We start from the raw sequence: 22,971 nt of genomic DNA, 5'->3' as shown, positions 1-22,971 counted from the left end.
TTTATTGTCAATAAATGCAGCCTCGGAGCAACCATTTTGTGTCCGCGCCTAAATAAAGACAAATGGAATGCTCATTTTCAGTGGGTGGCTGCCGGCAAATATCTAAAATAAATACATATATCTCAAGGTGGATGGGTATTGTGGCTGGAAATTGTCTCCAAACAGTTTAGACTGCTTTTCGGCGCTTATAAATATAATTTATGGCCCGTTCGCTGCCATATTAGTCAGGCAAAATGTGAGGCTACTAGCTTTAAGTTGTCAAAAAAGAAAGTAAAGAAAGTTCGAAGGATTTCAAAGATGACAACACATTTAAAGCTAAACGCACTGTTTATTTTATCCAAATTATTACAGCATTAATAGTGCCAGCTTATTAGGTAAACTGATAAAAAACACATCTAAATTTCATTGTGATTTTGTTGGGCTTATTCGCTCCCGTCGTTTATTTTTGATTTAAGTATACATTCTACAAAAGTTTCAATAAATTGATTTAACTACATTGACCGTTTTTCGTACTGATCTTATCAGTTGAAGGCAAAAATTCTTGAGGGAGTTTAAGTAGTATCTCAATCTTCTGATTTGTTAATTTAAGTACATAAATATGTGGCATACATAAGAGTTTTTTGTTCGCCATCGTGTTGCCTGCTTTTACCAGTTCATGTTGCATAGAAAACTAAGTACAATAGACAATAGAAAAATACACTTGACTATATGTAAATACATATACATAATAAAAACGAACATAGCGTAACCGACGAAGGCGCAACTGGCTTGAATTATTTCGCTTAGTCTAATGAACATTTAGTTGGTATTTGCTAATTTCTTTCGCTTATTGTTCCATTGTTGTGTTTGTTAGCTTGCTTTGCCTCACAGTTCCTTGTTCTAGCCATGAGGTAGAGCTGTCAGTGCCAAATGGCTTAAAGCTACCGTTGAATGAATTTCTTTTCGTACATCTATATTCCTAAAGCTTGTTGTTTGGGGCACTCTCTCTTCCGTTTGAGTTTCGTGGAGTTTCACGTTGACATTCATGGATCTTAAACTAGATTGGCGTCCTTGGCCATGCTATAGAAGGCCGACTTGGGATTGTCCAGCAGCTCCGTGGGCGAGGCGAACTCGGTGATCTGGCCCTTGTCCAGAACGATTACCTTGTCCGAGTCCAAAATAGTGTTCAAGCGATGGGCAATTGTGAGAACAGTGCATTCCTTGAACTCCGTTCGGATGGTTTTCTATAGAAAATTAAATCAGTCCATGAATTAAAATTAAAATTTATATAACTATATAGGCACCCACCTGAATCAAATCATCTGTTTCCAGATCCACAGCGGCGGTGGCTTCGTCCAGCACCAGGACCTTGGTCTTACGCAGCAGGGCACGCGCCAAGCAAACCAACTGGCGCTGGCCCACCGACAGATTCTCGCCACCCTCGGCAATCTCGTGGTTCAGGCCAGCTGCCAAACTCTTTACAAAGGACTTCAGATGGGACAGCTCCAGGGCCTTCCAGATTTCGTCATCGGTTTTGATTTCAAAGGGATCCAAGTTGATGCGCAGCGAACCAGAGAAGAGCACTGGATCCTGGGGGATAATTGTCAGGCGGGAACGCAACATGTGCAGACCCATTGAGGCAATGTCCACGCCATCGATGGAGATGCGTCCACCGGCAGCTTCAATTATTCTAAATGCAAATCAAGAATTAATGATGATAACGTAAACCAAAAGCCATAATGCTTACCTGAACAAGGCCAACGTGAGACTGGATTTGCCGGCACCAGTGCGACCCACAATGCCAACCTTCTCGCCACCCTTGATATTGAAACTAACACCGCGCAGCACCAGATCCAAGCCTTCGCGATAGCGCACCTGGAAGTTCTGGAACTCAACGCGTCCCTCCTGTGGCCAGTTCTTGGGCTTGTTCTTGTCCTGCTCCAGCTCCCAGGGAGCCTCCTGCTTGGTCTCGCCGTACTCCTTGATGCGCTCCACGGACACGATGTTCGTCTCGATGTCGGATGACATGCGCACCAGCCAGTTGAGGGTTTGGGTCACCTGCAGGGCGTAGCTTACCGACAGACCCACCAGGCCGGGATTGGTTTGACCTCCCAGGACGGCGAAGAGCGATGCGAACAGAATAATCAGATTGCCCACCATCTCCAAACGAATGGCCAGCCAACGGTTGGCAATCACGGACGGGTACTTGCAAACCTGGTTCTTGTCCACCTTGGCATCAGATTCCTCAATAAAACTGAAGCAATCAAATAAATTAAAATCATTAGAATTTAATTTCTAGATGATATCCAAATACATACCGATCTCCCACATTGTAGGCACGAATAGTCGATGCTCCGGTGACAGTTTCGCTGAAATGCGAGTAGATTGGCGACCGGGATACGGATTCCAGACGCATCAGCTGCCGGGAAGTGGCCACGTAGAAGCGCTGGGCGACGTAGTACAGGAAGGCGATGGGCACGATCACGGCCAGGAAAATTGGCGTGGACAGACTAATAACCACAATGGTAGCCAGAACCTAACCAACAGCAAAATAGCAATGTAAGTAAATGCTGTTCAGATAAACCGTAGAGGTCATACGTGCCGGAAAATGCAGGGTGTTAATAGGAAAATCATGATGAATAGAAATTTATAATGGAATTGCCTTTGTTTTGGATCAAACGCTTTACTCAATGATGTCGAAAAGAAGGATAAGAAAGGATATACAGAAGGGGATGCCATGTGGCGCCGCCTAATGGGGATTATTAATCTGGACTAGTTAGTCGTTTTATATGCACAGGGTTAATGTCACTGGGATTACTTTCGATGTTTTGTAGCAATTTGAAGACGGTTCCTAGTGCATAGTGCTGTGAAATTACCTCGAATGCACACCAAATGCAATCATTAATGACCTGCGGCATTTTCTGGTCAACCGATTCAACGTCTTTCGAAAATCGGGACAAGATGCGACCCACCGGCGTCGTATCAAACATGGTCATTGGTGCTCTCAGCACATTTTCGAGGAGCATCGAGTGCAGGACTTTTGCGGCATGCAAACTACCCAACGCCGGAGCCAGGTCCGAAAAGAATGACGTGAAACCTGCGATTCAGTATGGATGAAGAGTTAGGTTTCTCATCGATTGGCATAGCAATAGCCCGCCCAACCGGCTGAATTCGATGCTCGAGAAGGTCTCTTCGAGTAGGAAAATCGTATAGAGGTCGGCCAGCCAATTCCCCAAAAGAACACGGGGTTGGCTTACTCTCAAACTAAAAAAATTTAGCGAATTTTAATCATTCTACTTGGATATTAAATTTGAAAATTGCTAATATATTTGGTAACATTTCTGCAGATTTGTTAAATGAAAATTTCAGAATTACCCTTATAAAATTCTGATATATTGCTTTTTGCTAAAAATAATATAAAATTGCAGTAATTTTTCTAGTTCTCCGAGTCTCTTGGCGCTCAAGATACGATTCCAAGAAAAGGGAAGACAACCACAGGAAAAGTAATCTTAAGATAAATTAACAAAAGAACGAGATTACAACATGCGCCCGCCCCATGGATTTGAATACTTATTTACATACTACGCTCTAGGGATGTGGAATGCCAGGGAGCTCCAAATTGCTACGGGCTGAGTGTTTGTACAATGATGGTTATACCATTTGTTAGTCGGGATTAGTTAGTACTTGGATTTTTGGTTAGTCACAGCGAACGTACCCGGAATACTTGCGAGTTAAACACGCGTATTAGTTCTGGCAATACCACATCCAACTTGTATATATCGTTTGCCAAACGATCGAGAATTCGTGCCCGGGGCTTTATGTCGAAAAAGGCTTGTGGGGCATGCAAAATGTTTCCGAATAGCTGGATAAATATTTTCCGGGTACCGATCAGGGCGCCCAGATAAACGATAACCACACTGCCTATATAGCTGAAGACTTGGGATATCAAAGGGATTTTATCCTTATAAGATCGGAACGTAAATTAAACAGATTTGGTGGTCTGTTTTCGAACGACTGAATACAAGATTTGGGACAAGGGTTAGAAGACAAATTAGTATTTAGTCTAGGATAAGGTTTCTTTTTGGGACAATACAAAATGAAAAAAAAAGCTTCTGCTAAGAGGTATTTTTAAAGTGGATGAAAGATTTTTTGAACCTTGAAACAAAACTGAAAATTATAATAACATTCATAGTCCAATACTTTGATTATTGAATGGTTGAAACTCAAAATTTTATGACAAATCAAAGTATAAATCATGCTCGTTGAACTCTGCATATAGAGATTACCTGAAATGCCGTGCTCATGACCATTCTTATATTGAGCGGCATTACCAAGTCCAAGCAATTGACATCGCTGGAGCAGCGATCCAAAATCCGACCCTTGGGCGTGGTATCGAAAAACTCGGAGGGACAATGCATGATGTTGTTAAAGAGTCGATGGAAAACTCTGGATGAGGCCTGTAGGGTGGCTGTGAAAAGTGATATGGCGGCGCCGTAATTGCAAAGACCTAGCTTGATTCGATGCGGTTTAGAGAAATATATATAGAGAGATAGATCAAATGAGATATAGAGAGATATATCAAATGCTAGAGATATGAATGAAAACGAGGGCAAAATCTTTCTACAACGAAAGTTCTGCAAGTACAAACCGTAACTCTTTTAAGGGCTACAAATCAAAGGTTATCAATCAATAATAACAATAAAAGGGGGGGGGAAAGAAAAATATACTGAAAAAATGAGCGAAATCAATTATGCAAATACCATAAAGATAAAGGTCATAAAGGAGTCCATGGTGGCGGGCAACTCTTCGTCGACAACATCCATATCGCCGCTGAAGCTGTTCAAGAGTCGCCCGATCGGAGTGATGTCGAAGAAGCGGCACACGGAGCCTCGGATTATGATGGCCAGCAGCTCATTGTGGATGGTCTTTGCCGCCTGGAAGCCGCCCAGATAGACGATGACCACCGCAAAGTAGGCTAGCACACCTGGGACAATCGGAAATGTGGAAGAGCGGAACAGGTGTGCACCCGTGAGCACTCGGTGAATGTCTGGGATACTCGATATTCGAATGAATGGCTGACGGAATGAGGCGATCATCTACATTATCATTTAGCTCACTGGTCGTTCAACCAAAGCATAATAGAAGCTCCCACTTATAAAGAAACCTTAACACTTAGGGCTCTGAGACCAGTACATCTGCAGAGTGTTTTTGTTTGGTGACCCTGCCCCCTGATTAAGAATGGGCTTAAGCCTAAGTGGTTTGAGTTCCCCTTTCGCACATCTCGCACATTCAAAATATGGGTTTTCTAATTAATATGCATAGAATAATGAGTCTTATATCAAATAAAGGCATTTTTGATCCAAAAAAAAGGCAAAATATTTTGCAAGGCACTAGTGAAATAAGCATAAGGCTTAAATGGTGAAGAAGGGTAGGGTATATGATAGTTTGTTTGATAGTGAAATGCTTTGGGAAAGAATGACATAGTGAGAGTTAAGGATGTTGCAAGAAATTAAATAGGATGCGGTTTGAAATATAATTAGTAAATTAGGAGAATCGTGCAGTTTTCTTGGTTAGTAGTATGCAGCTTTTGTTAGGTTTCAGGCTTGGGATCTAAGCTTCTCACACTTCCATCGGGCAGTGGAAGCTGGAGGTTGGAAGGTTAAGGGTCAATCTTTACCCCGAAACATGTGTTCAACAACTGCGCGGTTATCGCGGGCAGTACACTGTCAACCGTATCGACATCTTTCGAGTACCGACTCAGAATGCGACCTAATGGCGTTGTATCGAACAGTTCCATTGGCCACTTGAGGCCTGTGTTCAGCAGCTTGTTGAATACATTCATTGAGCAATGGAGTCCTCCGATGGCCAAGGCGAGGCCCGATAAATATTTGGATAGCACTGCATGGTAACGTAAATCGGTTTAGATGCTATGCATTACATTTGGTGGTTAGGGGAAACTAACTTTCTATACAGAACTTAAGATTCAACTGATCATGCTGCTAAACATTGTTTGTGTAAGCCCCCATAAAAAGGTTAGTGTTCATATTTACATATAAATACACAACATAGATCGTTGGAGTTAGTGCCACATAGCATTAGGATAAGACTTTCTATTGGGATTGTGCCAATTGAAACCAGTTAGTGTGTGTATCATCGATATATTCTAAGGGAAAGGGTATAAAGAAATACTGCAGTAGATTGTAATAAAGAAGTGCAACAAACTATCACATACCCTACGATTTCCTTCAACCGTATCTAACAAAAAGCTTGAGATTCAGATTCTTGCAGGAAGCGTTTCTTACAATAAGTTTAGAAAAGATTCAAATCTTTAATTGCTCTATTCAGCGGATTTGAAAATCTGCTCTTGTAACCAATTCAATTTGTTTTTTTTAATGAATGAAATGAAGATATTAGACTATTTCAGCTTCGAAACGCGCTCCTTAATAGACATTTACCGCAAACGCTTGACTGATGACCATGCGCCAAAGCATCGGCAGGACATTGTCGATGGTATCGACGTCCTTTGAGAAGCGATTGACAACGCGGCCGAGGGGCGTGGTATCGAACAGTTCCATGGGCCATCGGAAAACATATGACAGGAGCGTCTCGTGCAGCACCTTGGAGCAGAAGATGCATCCGAGGGCCAGCGTGAGAGAGCAAAAGAAGTACGAGGTAACTGGAAGGTTAAATTATAAATGTATTTTTTTTTCGTTTTAATTTAAATTGATTTTCTAGGCAAAAGCGTGGACAAAACATTCTAAAAAGCTTTGACAACCTACAGAGAAGAGCTGTACTCAGAACTCAGATGCATCTGAGTATGGGCGATGGCGATTTGTATCGGACATGTACTTTTTTTCGGGAATAATTACCGCAAACAATTGCAAAATGACGACCCGCAAATTGAGTGGCAGTGTATTGTCAATTGTATCTACGTCCTTGGAAAAACGGTTGACAATGCGACCCAGAGGTGTGATGTCGAACATTTCCATGGGCCAACGCAAAATGCCATCGAGCAGCACGTTGTGCATGCCCATGTGCATGGGCGCTATAAACGCAGCCCAATGAAATGATCAGGGTGGATAGATACCCTGTAACAACTTCGAAGAGAGAGCGACAACACGGGTATGCCGATTAGTTACCAGAACCTCTTGTCCACCGACGAAGTATATTCAGACGTGCTCTCATTTTAACAACCTCATACATTAAATAACAATTAAATCATTATTAATTATTTATATGATAAAAATCATGATCAAATCAACGCAATTCAATAAAAGATAGCTTCATTCAAATAAAGAGCACGAAGGAAGATTATTACGGGTTTGGTTAATATTAGTTTTGTATGGTAGTGCATGATAAGCCAAGCCTGTCCATGATATACAGAATGATCCGATATTCCAGATAGATTAAATTGCCGTGCAAGGATCAACTCCAATCAATTACCATATATGCCTGACCAATGACGACACGAATGTTGAATGGCAGCACATTATCGATTGTATCGATATCTTTCGAGAAGCGATTGACAATCCTTCCCAGTGGTGTCGTGTCGAAGAGCTCCATTGGCCAGCGGAGATTGTAGTATAGTAGGGTCTGATGTAACAACTGCGAGCACTTGAGACAACCCAATGAGATGGCGAGGGATGAGAAGAAGTTCGTCGCGACTAGAATTCGATATTTAATCGATTTGTGTTTCGATTTTTTCGATCACTTTAGTCTTATGATTAGGTAGGGCCGGAAGGTATTCACAAAATTATTTGTGAATAAGTTTAGTTACTATGCAACACATTTACGCACACAAATATACACACACAAAAGGAGAACCGTCAGTATAGTGATTGGACTATAATGTTCTGATTGTATCGATTGTATCAATCGAAGTAGATCGATAACAAAAATCGATTTTCAAAACATTTTATTTATTAATATGAAAAGCCTTTTGTGTTCAGTTTGCCAAGCGTGCAGCAATACAAAAGCTAATTTTTTTTGAGGTGTTGTTAGTGCTTTAAGATTTGTGTGCATTTTCATATATTTTGTGTAGAAAGCCGAAGAAAGTGTTAGCTAGTTAGGTATTCTAATCGGGACTGAAGGTTATTCAAATCGCCTACTGGAAGCTGAGCAGCATGTGTTCTCTTGGCGCCAAAGTAAAAAAGCAATTAGGTAAGCAAAACATAAATGAAAACCCCCAACCAAACATATAATACATTAAAAATTTGTAATAAATATGGTTTCAAAACTTTAAAACATTTCTTTACAAGTTAATGATCTTTGTATAACCTCACACAATTTGTCTAAATATTTTGAAACCATTTTTCTTACAAATTTAGCGGAAACAAAAATACAAACTAAAAAACATAAACATAAAGGGCAAAATAAAGCAGCATACATATACAGTTAAAAGTATAAAATTATAACGAAACAAACTTAAAATAAAACAACCAAATGGACAAAACGAACATGAAACAAGGATAACTTCAAAAGTAAATCGAATCACAATGGACTTACCTTGGCCAAATCCGAAGGCACCATAAACACCCAGATACATGTCCCTGAGGCCAGTGTCGTTGGCGACATTTTGATCGTTAGCCCATTGGGTGAGCCATAGATTCGAGCCGATTTGGAAAGCTTGGAATACAAAGTTGAGTACCAATGTGGCAACCGATAGGAAGATGCCAACGCTCTTGATATAATGCTTGTACACTGCGAACTCCACGCCACCGGTTTGCGATTTTTCAGTTTCAATCAGTTTGCCCTCGACCTCCTGCTTCTTTTTCAGGGAAGCGGCTGAGGCTACGGAATCGTGGGAGTCCTGTCGCTTGGTTCGCCGGCGAAGACTTCCTCCGCTGCCCATCAAGCTATCAGCGGATGTAACGGAGCTAAAAAAGAACGTTAATTTATTTAGTTAAATAATTACTTTATAATCCTTTATAAAGATGAACTTACATGGAATCGGATAGGCTTTCCGTGCGCGCCAACTTAATGGCCTTTTCGACAGTGCCTAGCAGCTCAGGGACATCTCCGGTGCTGGAGATCTGGCGCTTGATCTGATTAAGCTCCTCCTCCTCTTCATTGCCCTCCTGCAGATGCTGGATAATGAAGTCGGCGAAGGCGCCCTTGTTCTTGACCAATTGATCGAATGTGCCGCTCTCGCTGATCTCGCCCATCTTCATCACATAGATGCTGTCCACCTGGGGCAGGAAAGTCACACCATGGGTGACCAGCACGCGAGACTTTCGTGCCAGTATACCCTTGGGTCCAATAACTTCCTCGAAGATGTGCTTGCCCACATGGGCGTCCACGGCGCTCAGAGGATCATCCAGCAGATACAGATCGGCATCACTGTACACAGCACGGGCCAACGAGATGCGCTGCTTCTGGCCACCTGATAAATTAATGCCTTTCTCACCGATTTCCGTGAGATCTCCGGCTGACAGGATGTCGATATCGGCACGCAGGGCACAGGCGTCGATCACCTTGTTGTAGCGCTTTCGGTCGTAGGTCTGCCCGAAGAGGATGTTGTCCCTCACCGTCGCATTCTGAATCCACGCCTGCTGCGGTACATAGGCCAACTTGCCCACAGTGTTGACAACGCCGGCAAGTTTTTCCATTTCACCGAGGAATGCCTGCACTACGGACGACTTGCCGGAACCGACCGTGCCAACCAGGGCCACCAGGCTGCTCTTCTTCACCTCGATGTTAATGTTGCGCAGCGTGATTTCATCGCCCCAAGAGAACTCGCCGTTCTCAATGCTCATTGAGTGGGCTGTATGTATAAGGATATATATTAACTTGAAGATCTTCACCAACTTCTTGAATGTCCTTACGTTTAGAGGAATCGTGGAGAACGCTGTTGGGATCCAGTTCCTCACTGTTCAGGAACTTATTGATACGATTCACGGAAACTTGCGTCTATTCGTTCGCACATGCAATATGGGATATCAGTTAAAATTGTTTTGCCATATACGTAAATTTTCATACACAAAATATGTTAGTAATTGGGAAAGGAAAAATAATGTGAAGACAACAATCCAAATCTGAATGAATATGGAATATACTCGGCTCTTCCGAGGATTTTATATACCCCTGCAGACGGGCAAGGAATTGGAATATGTGATGAGTTAATCATATAACAAAAAAATTATTTAAAAAGGCCATAAATATCCAACTGATTATTGATCGCATTTTTCTTTCAGACAAATTTCAATAACATCGTTATACCTTTAAGTAAATCCCCCTTAAATGCCCTCTGCAAGGGCATATTCAAAACCCAAACAAATGGTTGCTATTGAAACGGATGAAATGGGTACCCAACCACCAGATATATGACCATTCGGAACTGGTTTGGTTCGGACAACTTTCAATCCCACACGTATGTGACGATGAGCATATAATTTCGATATAAATGAGTATAAGGATTTAATGCTGGGTAGGGGAAGGAACTTGGGTTAGGGGAATACATTTCGGTGTAAATTCGATTTGGCTAAAAAGGAATTCAAATTAAGTAAATAAACATAAATCACAATCACAAAACGGCACAAAATCGACGATCACAGTGGCGCCGGGGATCGGCAGAAGTGATAAGGAAAGTGGAATCCCTCAGCCCCACTGTCATCGACTAGAGTGGTAGTAATTGGTATTGCAATCGGGCGTAACTTACTTGCACCAGGTTGGTGATCAGCATGGGCAACATTGTTAGCGGAAATCGTAGAATGTTGAATAATGATAATGAGACAAAGGTTTTGGTGGCGTCAAGCACGTTATTTTCATCGATTAAAACGTAAGTGGCGAATGTAACTAATGAAACCTAAAAGATAATACACAATTTCGTTTAAGGCGTTGATAAAATGTTCGTTCTTGATCCTTGATCTGAAGTTGATGGATATAAGAGAGGCGGAGGTGCACCATAGCCGAAGAGGTTGTTAGTCCATCGCCATCTCGCGAGAGCCGTACCTCGGCTATGTCAACACTCAGCATGGGCAGGATGGTCAGCGGGAGTTTCATGAGGTCGAAGAGGGCGATTGAGACTAACACCTTCTCGACGCTCAGCTGATTCGCCTCGCTGGTTAGCACGTAAGTGGCGAACGTGACCAAGGAAACCTTTGTTTGTTCGGACACGAAGTACATATATTTGCCAGATTAGTCCAATGCTACACGCCCAACTCATCTCAGTCAGCTGTAAAGAAATCTCGGAGGACTCAGAGCCCTGCAGGGCTGGCATATCTTACCAGGAATGGTGCACAGGACCACAAGAACGAAGTGCCCGCGTTCAAGTAGGCAGTGGAGCGCAGCGTCGCAATCTCCTTGTCACGGATGTCCAGCACTTGCTTCTCGAAACTCGGTTCCCAGGCGTACAATTTGAGCACCTAAGTGGATTATAAAGGCGGTTAACCAAGAATCCAGCATCGACTTCTGACAGCAATCAGCATGACAGAGGATAATTGTTGTACTTAAGGGATTAGGCTTCAAATCCTAGTAAGCCCCAGTCCTGGGACCACTCACCTTAATGCCACTCAGTACTTCGTTCATCAATTTAACACGCTCATCTTTGTACTTCATCTGTCTGATCTGATAGGTCTTGATGCGACTGGCAATCACTCCGTTCACAGGGATTAGGATAATCATCACAGCCAAACCGGCCAGCACAGACGGTCCCAGTTGCTGCCAAAGGAAATACAGCGCCAGACCGATCTGCAGTGGCGCCGACCAGATCATGTTCAGGTAGGTGGTCAGTTCCATGAATCGCTGGGCATCCACGGCCATAAGGTTGACGATCTCGCCCACGGTGGACTCCTTTTTGGTGGAGTTCGAAATGCGCAGGGCCTTGCGGTAGATGGCGTTGATCAAAGCTGTCCTAATTCGCAGGCCAACAATGAACATGCGGTGGAAATATTGGCCCAGAATAAAGGTTTGGGCAGCGGCCAAAACGAAAAGCAGAACAGCGTATAGGATACCCTTCCATTCGGGCTCGGCTTCTTTGGCCTCAACGAAGCTGATGATCAAGCTCAGGACTTGGGGCTGGGCAAATGTCAGGGTGTCGCTGAACAGCTTCATCAGGGCGCCGAATAGAAAGACGCCTCCGAAGGACTTGTAAATTGGCGGCATAATACTGGCCATGCCCTTCTTGTGGCCATTCTTCTCACCATGGGGATTCTCAAATGTGACGTTGCCATTGCTAAACTGCGCCTTGGGTTCTACGCGCGCCTTGTTCTTGTAGTTCTTGCGCACGTTCTGGTTCCAGTGGTGTGCGAAGATGGGCATGACCTCGGAGCAGCTGTCCTGGGGTCTCAGGTCCCACAGATCCTTCTCCTCCAGCGGGTTGCGATAGCCCTTGAGGGCCATTTTGTCGAACCACTGATAGGTGATGCGGGAAAGGAAACTGGCTGACAGCTCGGGAATCTCGTTCTCACCCCTCTGGTACTTGGTCTGTCTGGGCATTCCGTCCGCGAAGCAGTTCAGGATCAGCATCATGCTGGTGAAGGTGAAGAAGATAAAGAAGCTAACGAACTGATACTCCTCCCAGGAAAAGTCCTGCTCGGAGGGCTGTTGCGAATTCAGAATCTTCTGGCGTTCCGCGTCCAGGCGAACTTCAGTGCGGCAGCGGGGAATCGACAGCACAGTGAGCAGGAACCAGAAGATGAACTGACATCCGGTGGTCTGCACACCGTACTTCCGATTCAGCGGGATGAGTATGAAGACCAACAGGAAGGTGGCGAACTTGATGATGGGACCCCAGACATCCAGGTCGTAGAGCGGCAGCTCAGAGTCGCCGCCCTTCTTGACCAGCGCCATAATCAGGTCCAGGGCAGTGATTACCAGCAGACCCAAATTGACCAGCGCTTTGCTCACATTTAGCTTGTTCCAGGGTATATTCCTGTCCAAACTCGCCTTCAGGTAGTAAAAGTCAAAGATCACGAACGTCCAGTAGAAGGCGCAGGGTGTCCAGACCAGGACCGTTTGCTCAAAGCAAGGCGTAAAGTCCGGATCGTTGGTATACCATGTCTCTGTTGCGTTCTGTTCGTTGGACACACGGAAACCATACATTTACACATGCAGTCGGATAGAAGGCCACTGCTGATGCACTCACCCAGAACGTGGATCCGCAGAATCTGTCCATCGGCGAACTAGTGTCCTCCGCCATGGTTACTCGACTGCTTGGCAACCTCCTCCACGTGCAATTGGTCTATATGTGTATGCTATATCGGGCGATGTGGTAACTGTAAAGCGGCAAGGAAACAAACGGATCTATATTTTCGGGCCAACAGCTGTTCCTTCCCAAGCCGCACAACTACAACAACCGCTAATCGCGACAGTGGGAAGTTTGTTGCACCACCTAGCGCTGGTATTTTTCTGGTATTTCGCGGGCACAGTGGGTGGCGGATGGAAAATTATGGTATGCTTCTGCACTGCGTGTTATTTTAATTGCTTATATTGATATAAGTAACACTTGTAATTTTGGGTACACCAATTATTAAAATACAGTTGCTTGGAAAAGTAAGTAGAAACAAGTAGAAATCAATCGCATTTGCAACAGCACAAATACAAATGTACTTCTTAAATTTTAATTAGGCTTGTAACGTTTGACATAGAAATTTCTAGCAATTATTCTCAAAATCTCTTATCACCTAATGAGCACCCTGTACAGAGAAAACGCCTATCTAGTATTTTTGCTTATTGCATGGCATTAAATTTTTTTCCACCAGCGGTCACACTGTCACATTAGTTTCCATTTCAATCGAGTTGGCAGCTCCATTCTGGCAAATAAAAATTGTGTTTTTCGCTCGTCGCAATACGCAAAAATAGCATTTGCACTCGATTAACTCACAACTGGCAATTGAAATTGTGCAGCAAAATGTCGCGTCGTTCCAATTTCATTGAGGGCAACGACAATTTTCGCGACCAGAACCTGCGCTTTGTACGGGTAAGCAAAACTTGAGAAGTGCGATGTGACTAAAGTCGCCACTAAAGATGAACTTGTTTTTTTTTTTAACTTTTCTAAATGCAGAACGAGTTTGAGGACAACATTAACCAGTTCTTCGGAGGCGCCGATCCGGAGGGCAGCGGCCAGCAGCAGAAGCCGCCGCCGCGGGACTCGCTAATTGTCCAGCCGACCGCAGGTGAGTGGCGTCCATCGCAACAGCCGGAGCTGCACATGGCACGGCAATCGCTGCCGGTGGCGCGGAGAATCTAACCGGAGATTCCAGCCAGCTAGTAGGCATGACTCTGGGTTTATGGTCTACTTAGCACTTGTGTGCACAGTAATCTCTGCGAGCGCGGAACCATGTCAGCATGATAAGCATCTCACGTCGACGTCGATTGCGGCTAATCGGTACAGTGATCCCGCGATAAGGCGAACAAAAGCACGCCAACGGTACACGTCATAGGACAGAAAAACCTACCTAACCATTAGACAAGACTTTGAAAACAAATTGCGAATATTTAAAACATATCTGAATAGTTAAATTATTAATTCTATTTAAAATTTAATCAATTGCTCTAAATTTTTAAATTAATTCCCTGGTTAACTATAGTTTGTCTACACTGTTTTTTTTTTATATATTTAACTTCATAGAATCCATTTAACCAAATCTTTTAATGGTTATAATTTACAATTTTGCACTTAACTAATGGATAATTTGGTCAAAACAAAGGCATTACATTTGTTTTTATGCATGTACTGTTCAGTTACAACCAATTATCCAACGAAATCAGTTTAATTCCTATGCACACTATTATTTGACAAACTATCTATACCATTGAAACAAAAAGAGGGTTGGGCGCGGGTAGTTAGTACTGAGTTTTGTAATCTAGCCCTCGTTATTGTGCGCTACGGCAGATAAGTGTTTACATGTCCAGGGCCACTTGGAGGAAGGTCTCATCGCGCCCACTTGAAGCGATAGTTTATTGTCCAGCGATTGTTCAATGCCAATGACAAATGTGCGACGAAAACGGGTTTCCCCGCCTCGAAGAAGAACTAACTTGAACAGCAGAGATACGAAAAAAAATCTAAAAAGAAAGAATGAGAAACTTTAAGCTAATCTTGAGGCGTTGGGCTAGTCACATTTTATGGGCTCCAAAAACTTGTTTGCCCCGTACACACGCATGTGTTTTAAACCATTTGGCTTTAGATAAAATTCTAACACATCTGAAACGAGTATTTTCAGTTCGATATAATTAACGGCGAAACCTGTTCCCGCAGCGATTATATAAGCACACTAAACAATCGTCAGTCAAAAAGCCCCTTACAAAACCTAATATTTCAATTGTACGAAATGTGTGTTTTGCCTTTACACCCAAGCGAAAATTCTCTTTAAAAACAAAAACGTCGAGTCACGATTAGATGCTAAGCGAAATGGAATGGAGATCTCTTGGCTGCACCATAAAATCGAGGTGGAAACATGGCTTTTTTCTCAGCAAAAAACGCCACTCTCTTCACAACCTGACTGTTTGTTTGTTCTGGATCAGATCATGCCAGCCGGCATTAATTGTTTACACCGCCAAAGAAGAGTGATTTATTTAGAGAATATCAACGACACTCGACACTTGATGACTTTATTAATAGGGAAAAGCTGAGATAACGCTGACTGGCTGCATTTAGCCAAGTGTGCAAACTCTGGAAAAAGCAACTCCCCATAGAGAGAACGATTCTACGAGCAGCTCCTTATCGGGGACCCCACAGCTGAACCTTATCGTGTGTGCTGCCTGTGCCCCCCTACTAGACTCTTCCATTGTGTGTTTGTGTGTAGTTACTCCAGTTATGAATTGCACATCGTAATCCCTGTATATTGCTCCTTATCGCACACTTGTTTGCTCCACTTGCTGCTGATTCTGATTCTTTGGAGCTTGATTAGCATCGAGCTGGGAGAAGAGAAGCTGTCGAAACTACAGACCGTAGGCCATCTTTCAAGGCCTGTGACGTCAGTGGAGCCCACGAGGCAATTAACTTCAAATGACAACCTTGCGCACTCCAATTTTTTACATTTTTTCTGTTATCAATTAAATAATCGCGCTACGAGCATGACAAAACACTAATGGTTATTATCAAACTATTTTGAATGTGAATCATCAATTTCTCGTAATTGTTTTTTTTCGTATTTCTTTCGTTTGCTGAGGAATGTTTGCGCGGGATATTCTGGAGCCTGTCGGAAATTTCACAATTTCGGGCAAAGAATGTGGACACGCAGATACACATCACATAGATACGAACGCACACTGGCACACTTGTTCCGCTTTGGCGGAATCCAACAACCACATATCAACAAGGGTATCAAAAATTGACGGTGGTGGTGGTGCTGCTGCTGTTGTTGTTGGCGATATCGATGCGACTGAAATGTCACTTATAATTACCTCTACGTAGAGAAAAACTCGCTGCGATTCAAAGGAATCGTATGGGGTTTCGAAGTGAATAGAATCGAATCGAAACAAAACGAGAAGTAGCGGTTGAGGTCGGATCGCTGTTTGGATGGTGGGCAGCGTCGGCGGAGCACTTTAAAAATCGACGGACAACCGGCTCGTTACGAGCAAAAAAGCCAACTGAATTCGTAGCGAGCGCTGCGCACAAACTTATTTGTTTTTCGTGCTCAAAAAACAAAAATGAGATAATAGCGCCACCTCGGAGAGAGCGTTTCACTTGGCTCTTTTTGTGGCGCTGCCTGGCCGCCCGATCAAATAAAAAACCCCATGCCATCAAAAAAGCTCCCGACTCTCCTATAATGCCAAGTTTGGGCTAGAATAAAAGCCAGCTGAAAGATAGCGACTCTCTTCCCTGAATTTAAGTGCCGCATAACCATATTTTCCTGCTCTGGTGAAATTATTCTGAACACCCATATGGTGGACACACGACGACGCGACTCTTAAACGTTTTGTTGTCGCAAGAGCAACAAAAGTTGGCCCAAAAGATAACGATATCAACGGTAGTCATACAATTGAGAGCATTCAATGAGTGTTTGTTGCGAATTCTTCACGATTTTGGTATAAGCATGACCATACCTATTTAGTTTGTACGCCGGACTTCACTTGATTATCAGTTTATTGTGTATAAATGTATAATCTCAATGGAAGTGCTCAGTTGTTTCTAGACCAACTACCAGGACAGGATTTGCTGCTCTGCATATCGAAATTACACATAAAATTCTGATAGAATTGCTAATCTAATCAATTGAGGCAGATGTTTAATTTAAAATATGAGATAGTGGCAGTGATTAGTTTATAGATTGACAAAAACTCAAACATCAAACTTAGTCAGCAGTTTGATAACGACTGAAAAGGCAATCAAGAATGAAATTGAAATTATTATTTTTATTTTTTCACAATTTATTAAAGCAATTAAATGGCGGGAAGAAATGCAAAAAAAAGCAAATCTATTGTACATTTGAAATAAAATGTGTATGCATATTTTTAGCGAGCATTGCTGTTATGAGTAGATAAGATTGAAATTGGTGTGCTAAACGTGACCGCATAGCTCTAACCCAAAACGTGTCTGCTTTTTTAAATTTTAAATTTCATGTGTGTTACCATGAAAATAGGCAACAGCGAGCTGGACAATCGGCGCCAATTTCTCCGCGACCTGGGCGCCAGTCGGGTGTTGGCCAACGCCATGGCGCAGCGCACCTTCAATGTGCCCAAGTTCAACCTGCGCCATTTCCAGCGCCAGAGGTTCCGCCTCAGCGTCGAGCTGGGCGACAGTCACCAGGATGTGGTGGACAAGAAGGTGCTCCGGGCCATCCAGGAAGCGGTGGATAGCTACGACGACGTCGGGTCGCGTCCACGCACTCCGTCGCCGCCGCGGAACATTGATTGGCACAGCGCCAGGATGAATAACTCACCGGCTAACAAGGACCGATCGCGTTCTAATAATCGTCAGAGGGAGGACAACTTCGGAGACAACAATCGTGGTGTTGTGGAACAGCGAGAGCCAATCAATAGGAATACTGGACCAGGAAATCGCAATAATCCTGACCTGAAACCGGCTGAGTTCAATCGCAATCGCAATGCGAATGCGCAGGACTTTAATCGAAATAATCGAAATATGGACAGAAGTGAATTCAATCCAAATAATCGCAATGTAAATCCAAATTTCAACCGAAATGAGGGTTCACGTCCTAATCCACAGGAATTTCGTGGTCCAAATAAAAATGCAAATGCCCAGGAATTCAATCGCAATAATAGAAATCAAAACCACCAGGATTTCAATCGTCCCAATAGAAATCAAAACCACCAGGATTTCAATCGTCCCAATAGAAATCAAAACCCCCAGGATTTTAATCGTCCCAATAGAAATCAAAATCCACAGAATTTCAATCGTCCCAATAGAAATCAAAACCCCCAGGAGTTCAATCACTATAATCGTAATGCCAATCCGCAAGAATTCAATCGTAATATCGGAAATGATAACGAGCAGGAATTTAATCATAATCGTAATGCAGTCAATGATGAATTCAATCGCAATAATCGTAATGTTAACAACCAAACATTCCACCAAGGACATAACCATAACAATCGTAATGCGAATGCACAATTCAATCGCAAAACTTTTGACGAGAACCGAAACTTTAATAACCAACGTTTTCAAGGACCAAATAACCATATCAACTATCGTGGTCAGATGCCAAACTATGATCATTCCCAAGTTAACAACAATCGCAGGTATGGTAATCAGAACTTCGTTTCCAATCAGCAAACCAACTTGGATCGAAATGCTATATGCGACGACGGCAATCAGTTGCCCAGAGATCGATTCCGTTCGCCTGAAGCGCACCCAAACCAACCACCATATCCACGTAATGTGAACACTAACCTGGCTGGTGGAAACCGTGGACCCCAAAAGAGGCACAATTATCAGCGTATTGTGAATGACAATCAAATAATACTACGTCGCACCGACTGGTTTGACGAAGAAGAGGATCTAGATCTAGATCACCATGATATGGACGACTATGTACCCGATGAACGCGAATTACTTGAAGATGCAGATTTCATCGATGACACAAATGATGCACTTATGAATGATGATCAGTATGAAGAACGTGAATTCAATCGTCACTCCAGGGGTAACCAACACAACAACCAAGATCATAACATCGATGATCGTAATTCATATGGACACAATCGCAATGATCGTAACTTTGAGGGCATGAGGCGCCAGTTTGATCCGGAACTCGATCGACGCAACCTAAACGACAACTTCAATCAGCGAAACAACTCTTCGCGTGGCGGTGACACCCTACGCTTTCCCCCAAGGGAGGATGACACATTCCAAGGCTCAAATAACCCTAATTTTCCACCGAACTATCAACACACTATTCCCCGTAGATCGGGTTCTGGAAATCGTGGCCGCGACACGAGTTCTAACAGACCCATGGGTCCCAATCAAAACAGACGAAGCGTACCAAATGCTGATGAAGCTGCACCAAGAGTGGCCCATTCTGGGGGTCCCGTACAAGATGGAACTAATTTAAATCGTAAAATCAATAAAAATGTAAATCCTGGTAGGGTAGTGCCAAATCGCATCAGTGCTGGGGCTCCCAATCAACCCAGGTCCAATTCAACCACGTCTCAAACACGAAATGTAAATCCTGGTGTTTCAAACAAAAATGTCAAGAGGTCGGCGGTTCCACACGACAATCGTGCACCGCAACCAAACAAACCTGTGAACACCAATCCTGGTGCATCCAAACCTGGTCAGCCGGTAATCAAACCAAAACCACAGGCAACCAAGATTAACGCGGCCACGGCAAAACCACTCGCTGGTAAGGGATAAGTTTTGAATTCTTAATAAATTCTAATTTTAAACAGACCAATTACAACCCAGCTAATAAAGCTTTTGTTTTGGTTTTAAAGTGAATTAATGATTTCAAAGCAAGATTTGGAATGCAAACCCGTTAAAATTATATATATTTATTTTTAAATACCTTAAAATAAGGATCTTCCAGAATTTTCGACAAACCAGTCTTGAAACTAGTTTTCTTGGTTTTTAAACCCGATTCGAAGTTACCAACTGTACTTCATACTTCAAGAAGCAAGTCATAAATGTGTTTTTGTTTGGTTTGCATTCCTAACTTTTTGGGTATTCCCACAAAACAATACATGTTCAATTTTGCAGGGCAAAAAAGAAAAGCGGAGACTCCAAAGTTAGGGGGGGCTACCAAAGCCGAGCCAAAACGCCAGAGAGCGGAAACAGATCGCAGCTTCATTATAGGCGGCATAAGTCTGCCCTATATAAACAGCAATACCAAGGAGCTGCCACAGCCGGAGGAGCAGTCATACGCGGTGACCTTCTTCGAGCAAACGCCCATCTACAACACTAACATATATGCCACCGACGATGGCCATGTTAATGAAGACGAAAGTGATGCGGAAGAGGAGGAAATGTCCGATGCCGAATCTCTGGACTCGAACCGATCTGGTGTCCTGTCCAAGTGGAAAGGACGCAGTTCCAGGAAGAAGGTGCGCACCCAGCTGCGCAAGGAATGGACCAAAATCTATAGAACCAATAACTACAAGGACTGGTTCCCCTGGTGGCGGGATTACAAGTGGTGCGGCAGCGAGATTAACAAAAAGCTGGAGAAGTTCGGCGACCGCAATCTGCGCCACCGCTTTGCCCCCATCGGCCGCAAACCGATGACCGTAAAGGCGATCAATCAGATTTTTAAATCAGGCCACATGGGTCTGGAGAAGAACACCTTTAGCCACTACCGCAACATGCGTTCGATTTTCATACTGATGAGCGAAAAGTTCCTCAACAGTTTGTCTAATGAGCGATTGGAACAGTTGCAGGACTTGATACGTGGCGTTCCAAATCACTTGTGGCTCTACAAGATCCGCAGCATGGTCTACCTTTGGGAAAGGTACCATAGCACACTTAAAACCCATGCAGGCAATAATTTCAAAAGCGATAAGGAAATTCAATCCATAGCGCGAGAATGGAAAAATCCTGTCTTTCACTGGTTAGCCAAGCAGGCTTTCGATGAGCTTAAGGTGAGAACAACATTTTCCCAAGCCAAACGTAGCTGAAAACCTTAAGGAAACCCAAGACCTTCTATCTTCAACTGACAACGAAACTTATCTTTATTTATAGGCAATCAGCGAGATCGCGTGGCCGGATCATACAAAAATCTATCCAGGCTTGAAATCATAATTGAATGCTAAGCATATTGTATAAGATTGTATATGGAATCGAAGCCAAAATAAAACAAAGGGTCTTGCTTCCCATACGATAGAATCACCTCACCTTCATATTTATTAGCTGGCAGAAACTTTGCAGATAACAAGCCATTTTATTAAAACCCAACTTTTTTATCTTTTTCCCATTAGGAATCTGCGTGAAAAGTTTCAAGACAAACAGTGATGAGAAGTTCTTCATTAACGTGTGCCAGGCTGTGGAAGTTCCAGCACCTCAGGATCTCACCGAGGAGGAACTGATCGGCATACTGGAATCCCCAACTCCTGGCTCCTATCGAGTGCCCATGAGCATCTCAGATCCCAGACTCACGAAGGATCGTTCCGATAAGACCGTCGATGTCTGTGACATCGCTATCAACCCAAAGTTTCTGGTCAAGATCCAGAAGTCGCAGCTCTTCAAGAACTTCTTTATGCAAATTGTCATTGAGGCGATGAGCGAAAAGTATAATGTGCAACTCAACATGGAAAAGACCATTATTCTGAACAATCGCAAGTTCATCGGAACTCTGGTAACTCATCGTGTGCGCAACGAAGATATGAAAAGGGCCCAGTCTGCGTCCGGCCTTTCTGCTGCTCTTAACAGCCGGGATGGGGCTGTGGCACCGGAAAATTCCGGGAAACTGGTGCAGGAGATCGACGAGAAGGATGCTGCTGCCATAAAGAAGAGTCGACAGTCTGCAGGCGGCTTTCTGGACATACAGTACAAACTTAGTGGTCGAGTTCGTGACGAGTCCGTTGTAGAAATCCATGCTGAGATCTACCTGCCCAACTACGTAATTTTATAATGGTGCACAGACATGAAAAGTTTATTTATGTAGGAATTCCCCTTTTACTTCGCAGGTTTCTTCGCAGGAGTTCAGTCTCGTTGTTGGCGAGGATCGTATCGTGGTGGAAACCTACAAGTATGGCTATGTGTTCGACCAATTCGTCAACTACCGTCTGCAGCAGGATCGTGCCCAAGCTCTGTTCGATAAGACCACCAAGGTGATGCAGTGCACCAAATTTGGAGGATTCAAATCTTTAATTTCTGTTCTTTCTTCCCATTTCTTAGATGCTTCATGTTCGCATTCCCGTGTTCAGTAACTAAAAAGGCACATGACTGAATAATGGCCGCTGTGATAATGTTAATAAAGGCGCAAATTTTACAAGTTATTTATTTTATTCTCTAATTTTATTAGAAACTGAAAAAAGAGGTTGAATGGATTTTCTATTTATTCAAATGATATCAGATTATATTGACTTCGCTTTCTTAATAGTACTCACTTTATTTCCTGTTCCTCCATATATGTAGATTAAAAAGCGGTTTCAAAGATTTTTGTATTGTGTTTTTTTTTTTTTTTTTTGTGGTTGGTTTTCGTGATTTGACCTTCATGCTCTCATGTTTTATTTTAAATTTTCCAAAAGGAATTGTTATTCAATATTTTCAAGTTGTGTGTTTTCTTTGGTAGTAAAAGTATAAGTATTTTCATAAGTATGAAACAAAATTTGTTTCATTAAGTATTATATATAATACTTATACTTTCACTACCAAAGAAAGAACAACCTGAAAATATTGAATAACAAATCCTTTTAGAAAATTTAAAATAAAACATGAGAGTAGGAAAGTCAAACCAGGAAAACCAAGCACAAAAAAAAAAACATTACATTACAATTACAATCTACATATATGAAGGAGCAGGAAATAAAGTGTGTACTTTAAAGCATTTGAATAAAAAGAAAATCCATTCAACCCCCTTTTTTCAGTTACTAATAAAATTAGTAAATATATTACTATAAAATAAAGATCTTTAATTAACTAAATTATGCAGTATTTTT

General features: G+C 42.8%; 2 protein-coding genes across 15 annotated transcripts; one reads left to right on the top strand and one right to left on the bottom strand.

Moving 5' to 3' along the window:
* Positions 1-400: 400 nt before the first annotated feature.
* Positions 401-16,503, bottom strand: LOC6617773 (multidrug resistance-associated protein 1). 13 transcript variants are annotated; one of them, XM_032727535.1, is made up of 13 exons: positions 16,324-16,503; positions 13,064-13,193; positions 11,479-12,990; positions 11,205-11,342; positions 10,930-11,076; positions 9,804-9,888; positions 8,923-9,742; positions 8,485-8,855; positions 7,423-7,643; positions 2,298-2,515; positions 1,727-2,233; positions 1,288-1,669; positions 401-1,223 (listed from the first exon to the last, which is right to left on the bottom strand). In XM_032727535.1, the coding sequence occupies exons 2-13, from the start codon at positions 13,115-13,117 to the stop codon at positions 1,032-1,034; spliced, it is 4,647 nt and encodes a 1,548-aa protein (XP_032583426.1). In that variant the 5' UTR covers positions 13,118-13,193; positions 16,324-16,503; the 3' UTR covers positions 401-1,031. The 13 variants fall into 13 exon arrangements, with proteins under 13 accessions (XP_032583426.1, XP_032583429.1, XP_032583425.1 ...); XM_032727538.1 differs by lacking the exon at positions 7,423-7,643 and adding an exon at positions 6,435-6,655; XM_032727534.1 differs by lacking the exon at positions 7,423-7,643 and adding an exon at positions 5,657-5,877.
* On the top strand, positions 13,699-22,470 carry LOC6617772 (PIH1 domain-containing protein 1). 2 transcript variants are annotated; one of them, XM_032727542.1, is made up of 5 exons: positions 13,699-13,897; positions 13,982-14,093; positions 21,289-21,929; positions 21,997-22,140; positions 22,208-22,470. In XM_032727542.1, exons 1-5 carry the CDS (start codon positions 13,829-13,831, stop codon positions 22,241-22,243), a joined length of 1,002 nt encoding a protein of 333 aa, XP_032583433.1. In that variant the 5' UTR covers positions 13,699-13,828; the 3' UTR covers positions 22,244-22,470. The 2 variants fall into 2 exon arrangements, with proteins under 2 accessions (XP_032583433.1, XP_032583432.1); XM_032727541.1 differs by lacking the exons at positions 21,289-21,929; positions 21,997-22,140; positions 22,208-22,470 and adding exons at positions 17,502-19,724; positions 20,078-20,952; positions 21,053-21,196.
* The last annotated feature ends 501 nt before the right edge of the window (positions 22,471-22,971 follow it).

This window comes from Drosophila sechellia, chromosome 2L, assembly GCF_004382195.2.
Source record: "Drosophila sechellia strain sech25 chromosome 2L, ASM438219v1, whole genome shotgun sequence".
NCBI lineage: Eukaryota > Metazoa > Arthropoda > Insecta > Diptera > Drosophilidae > Drosophila > Drosophila sechellia.
This window is presented reverse-complemented; position numbering and strand designations above follow the sequence as displayed.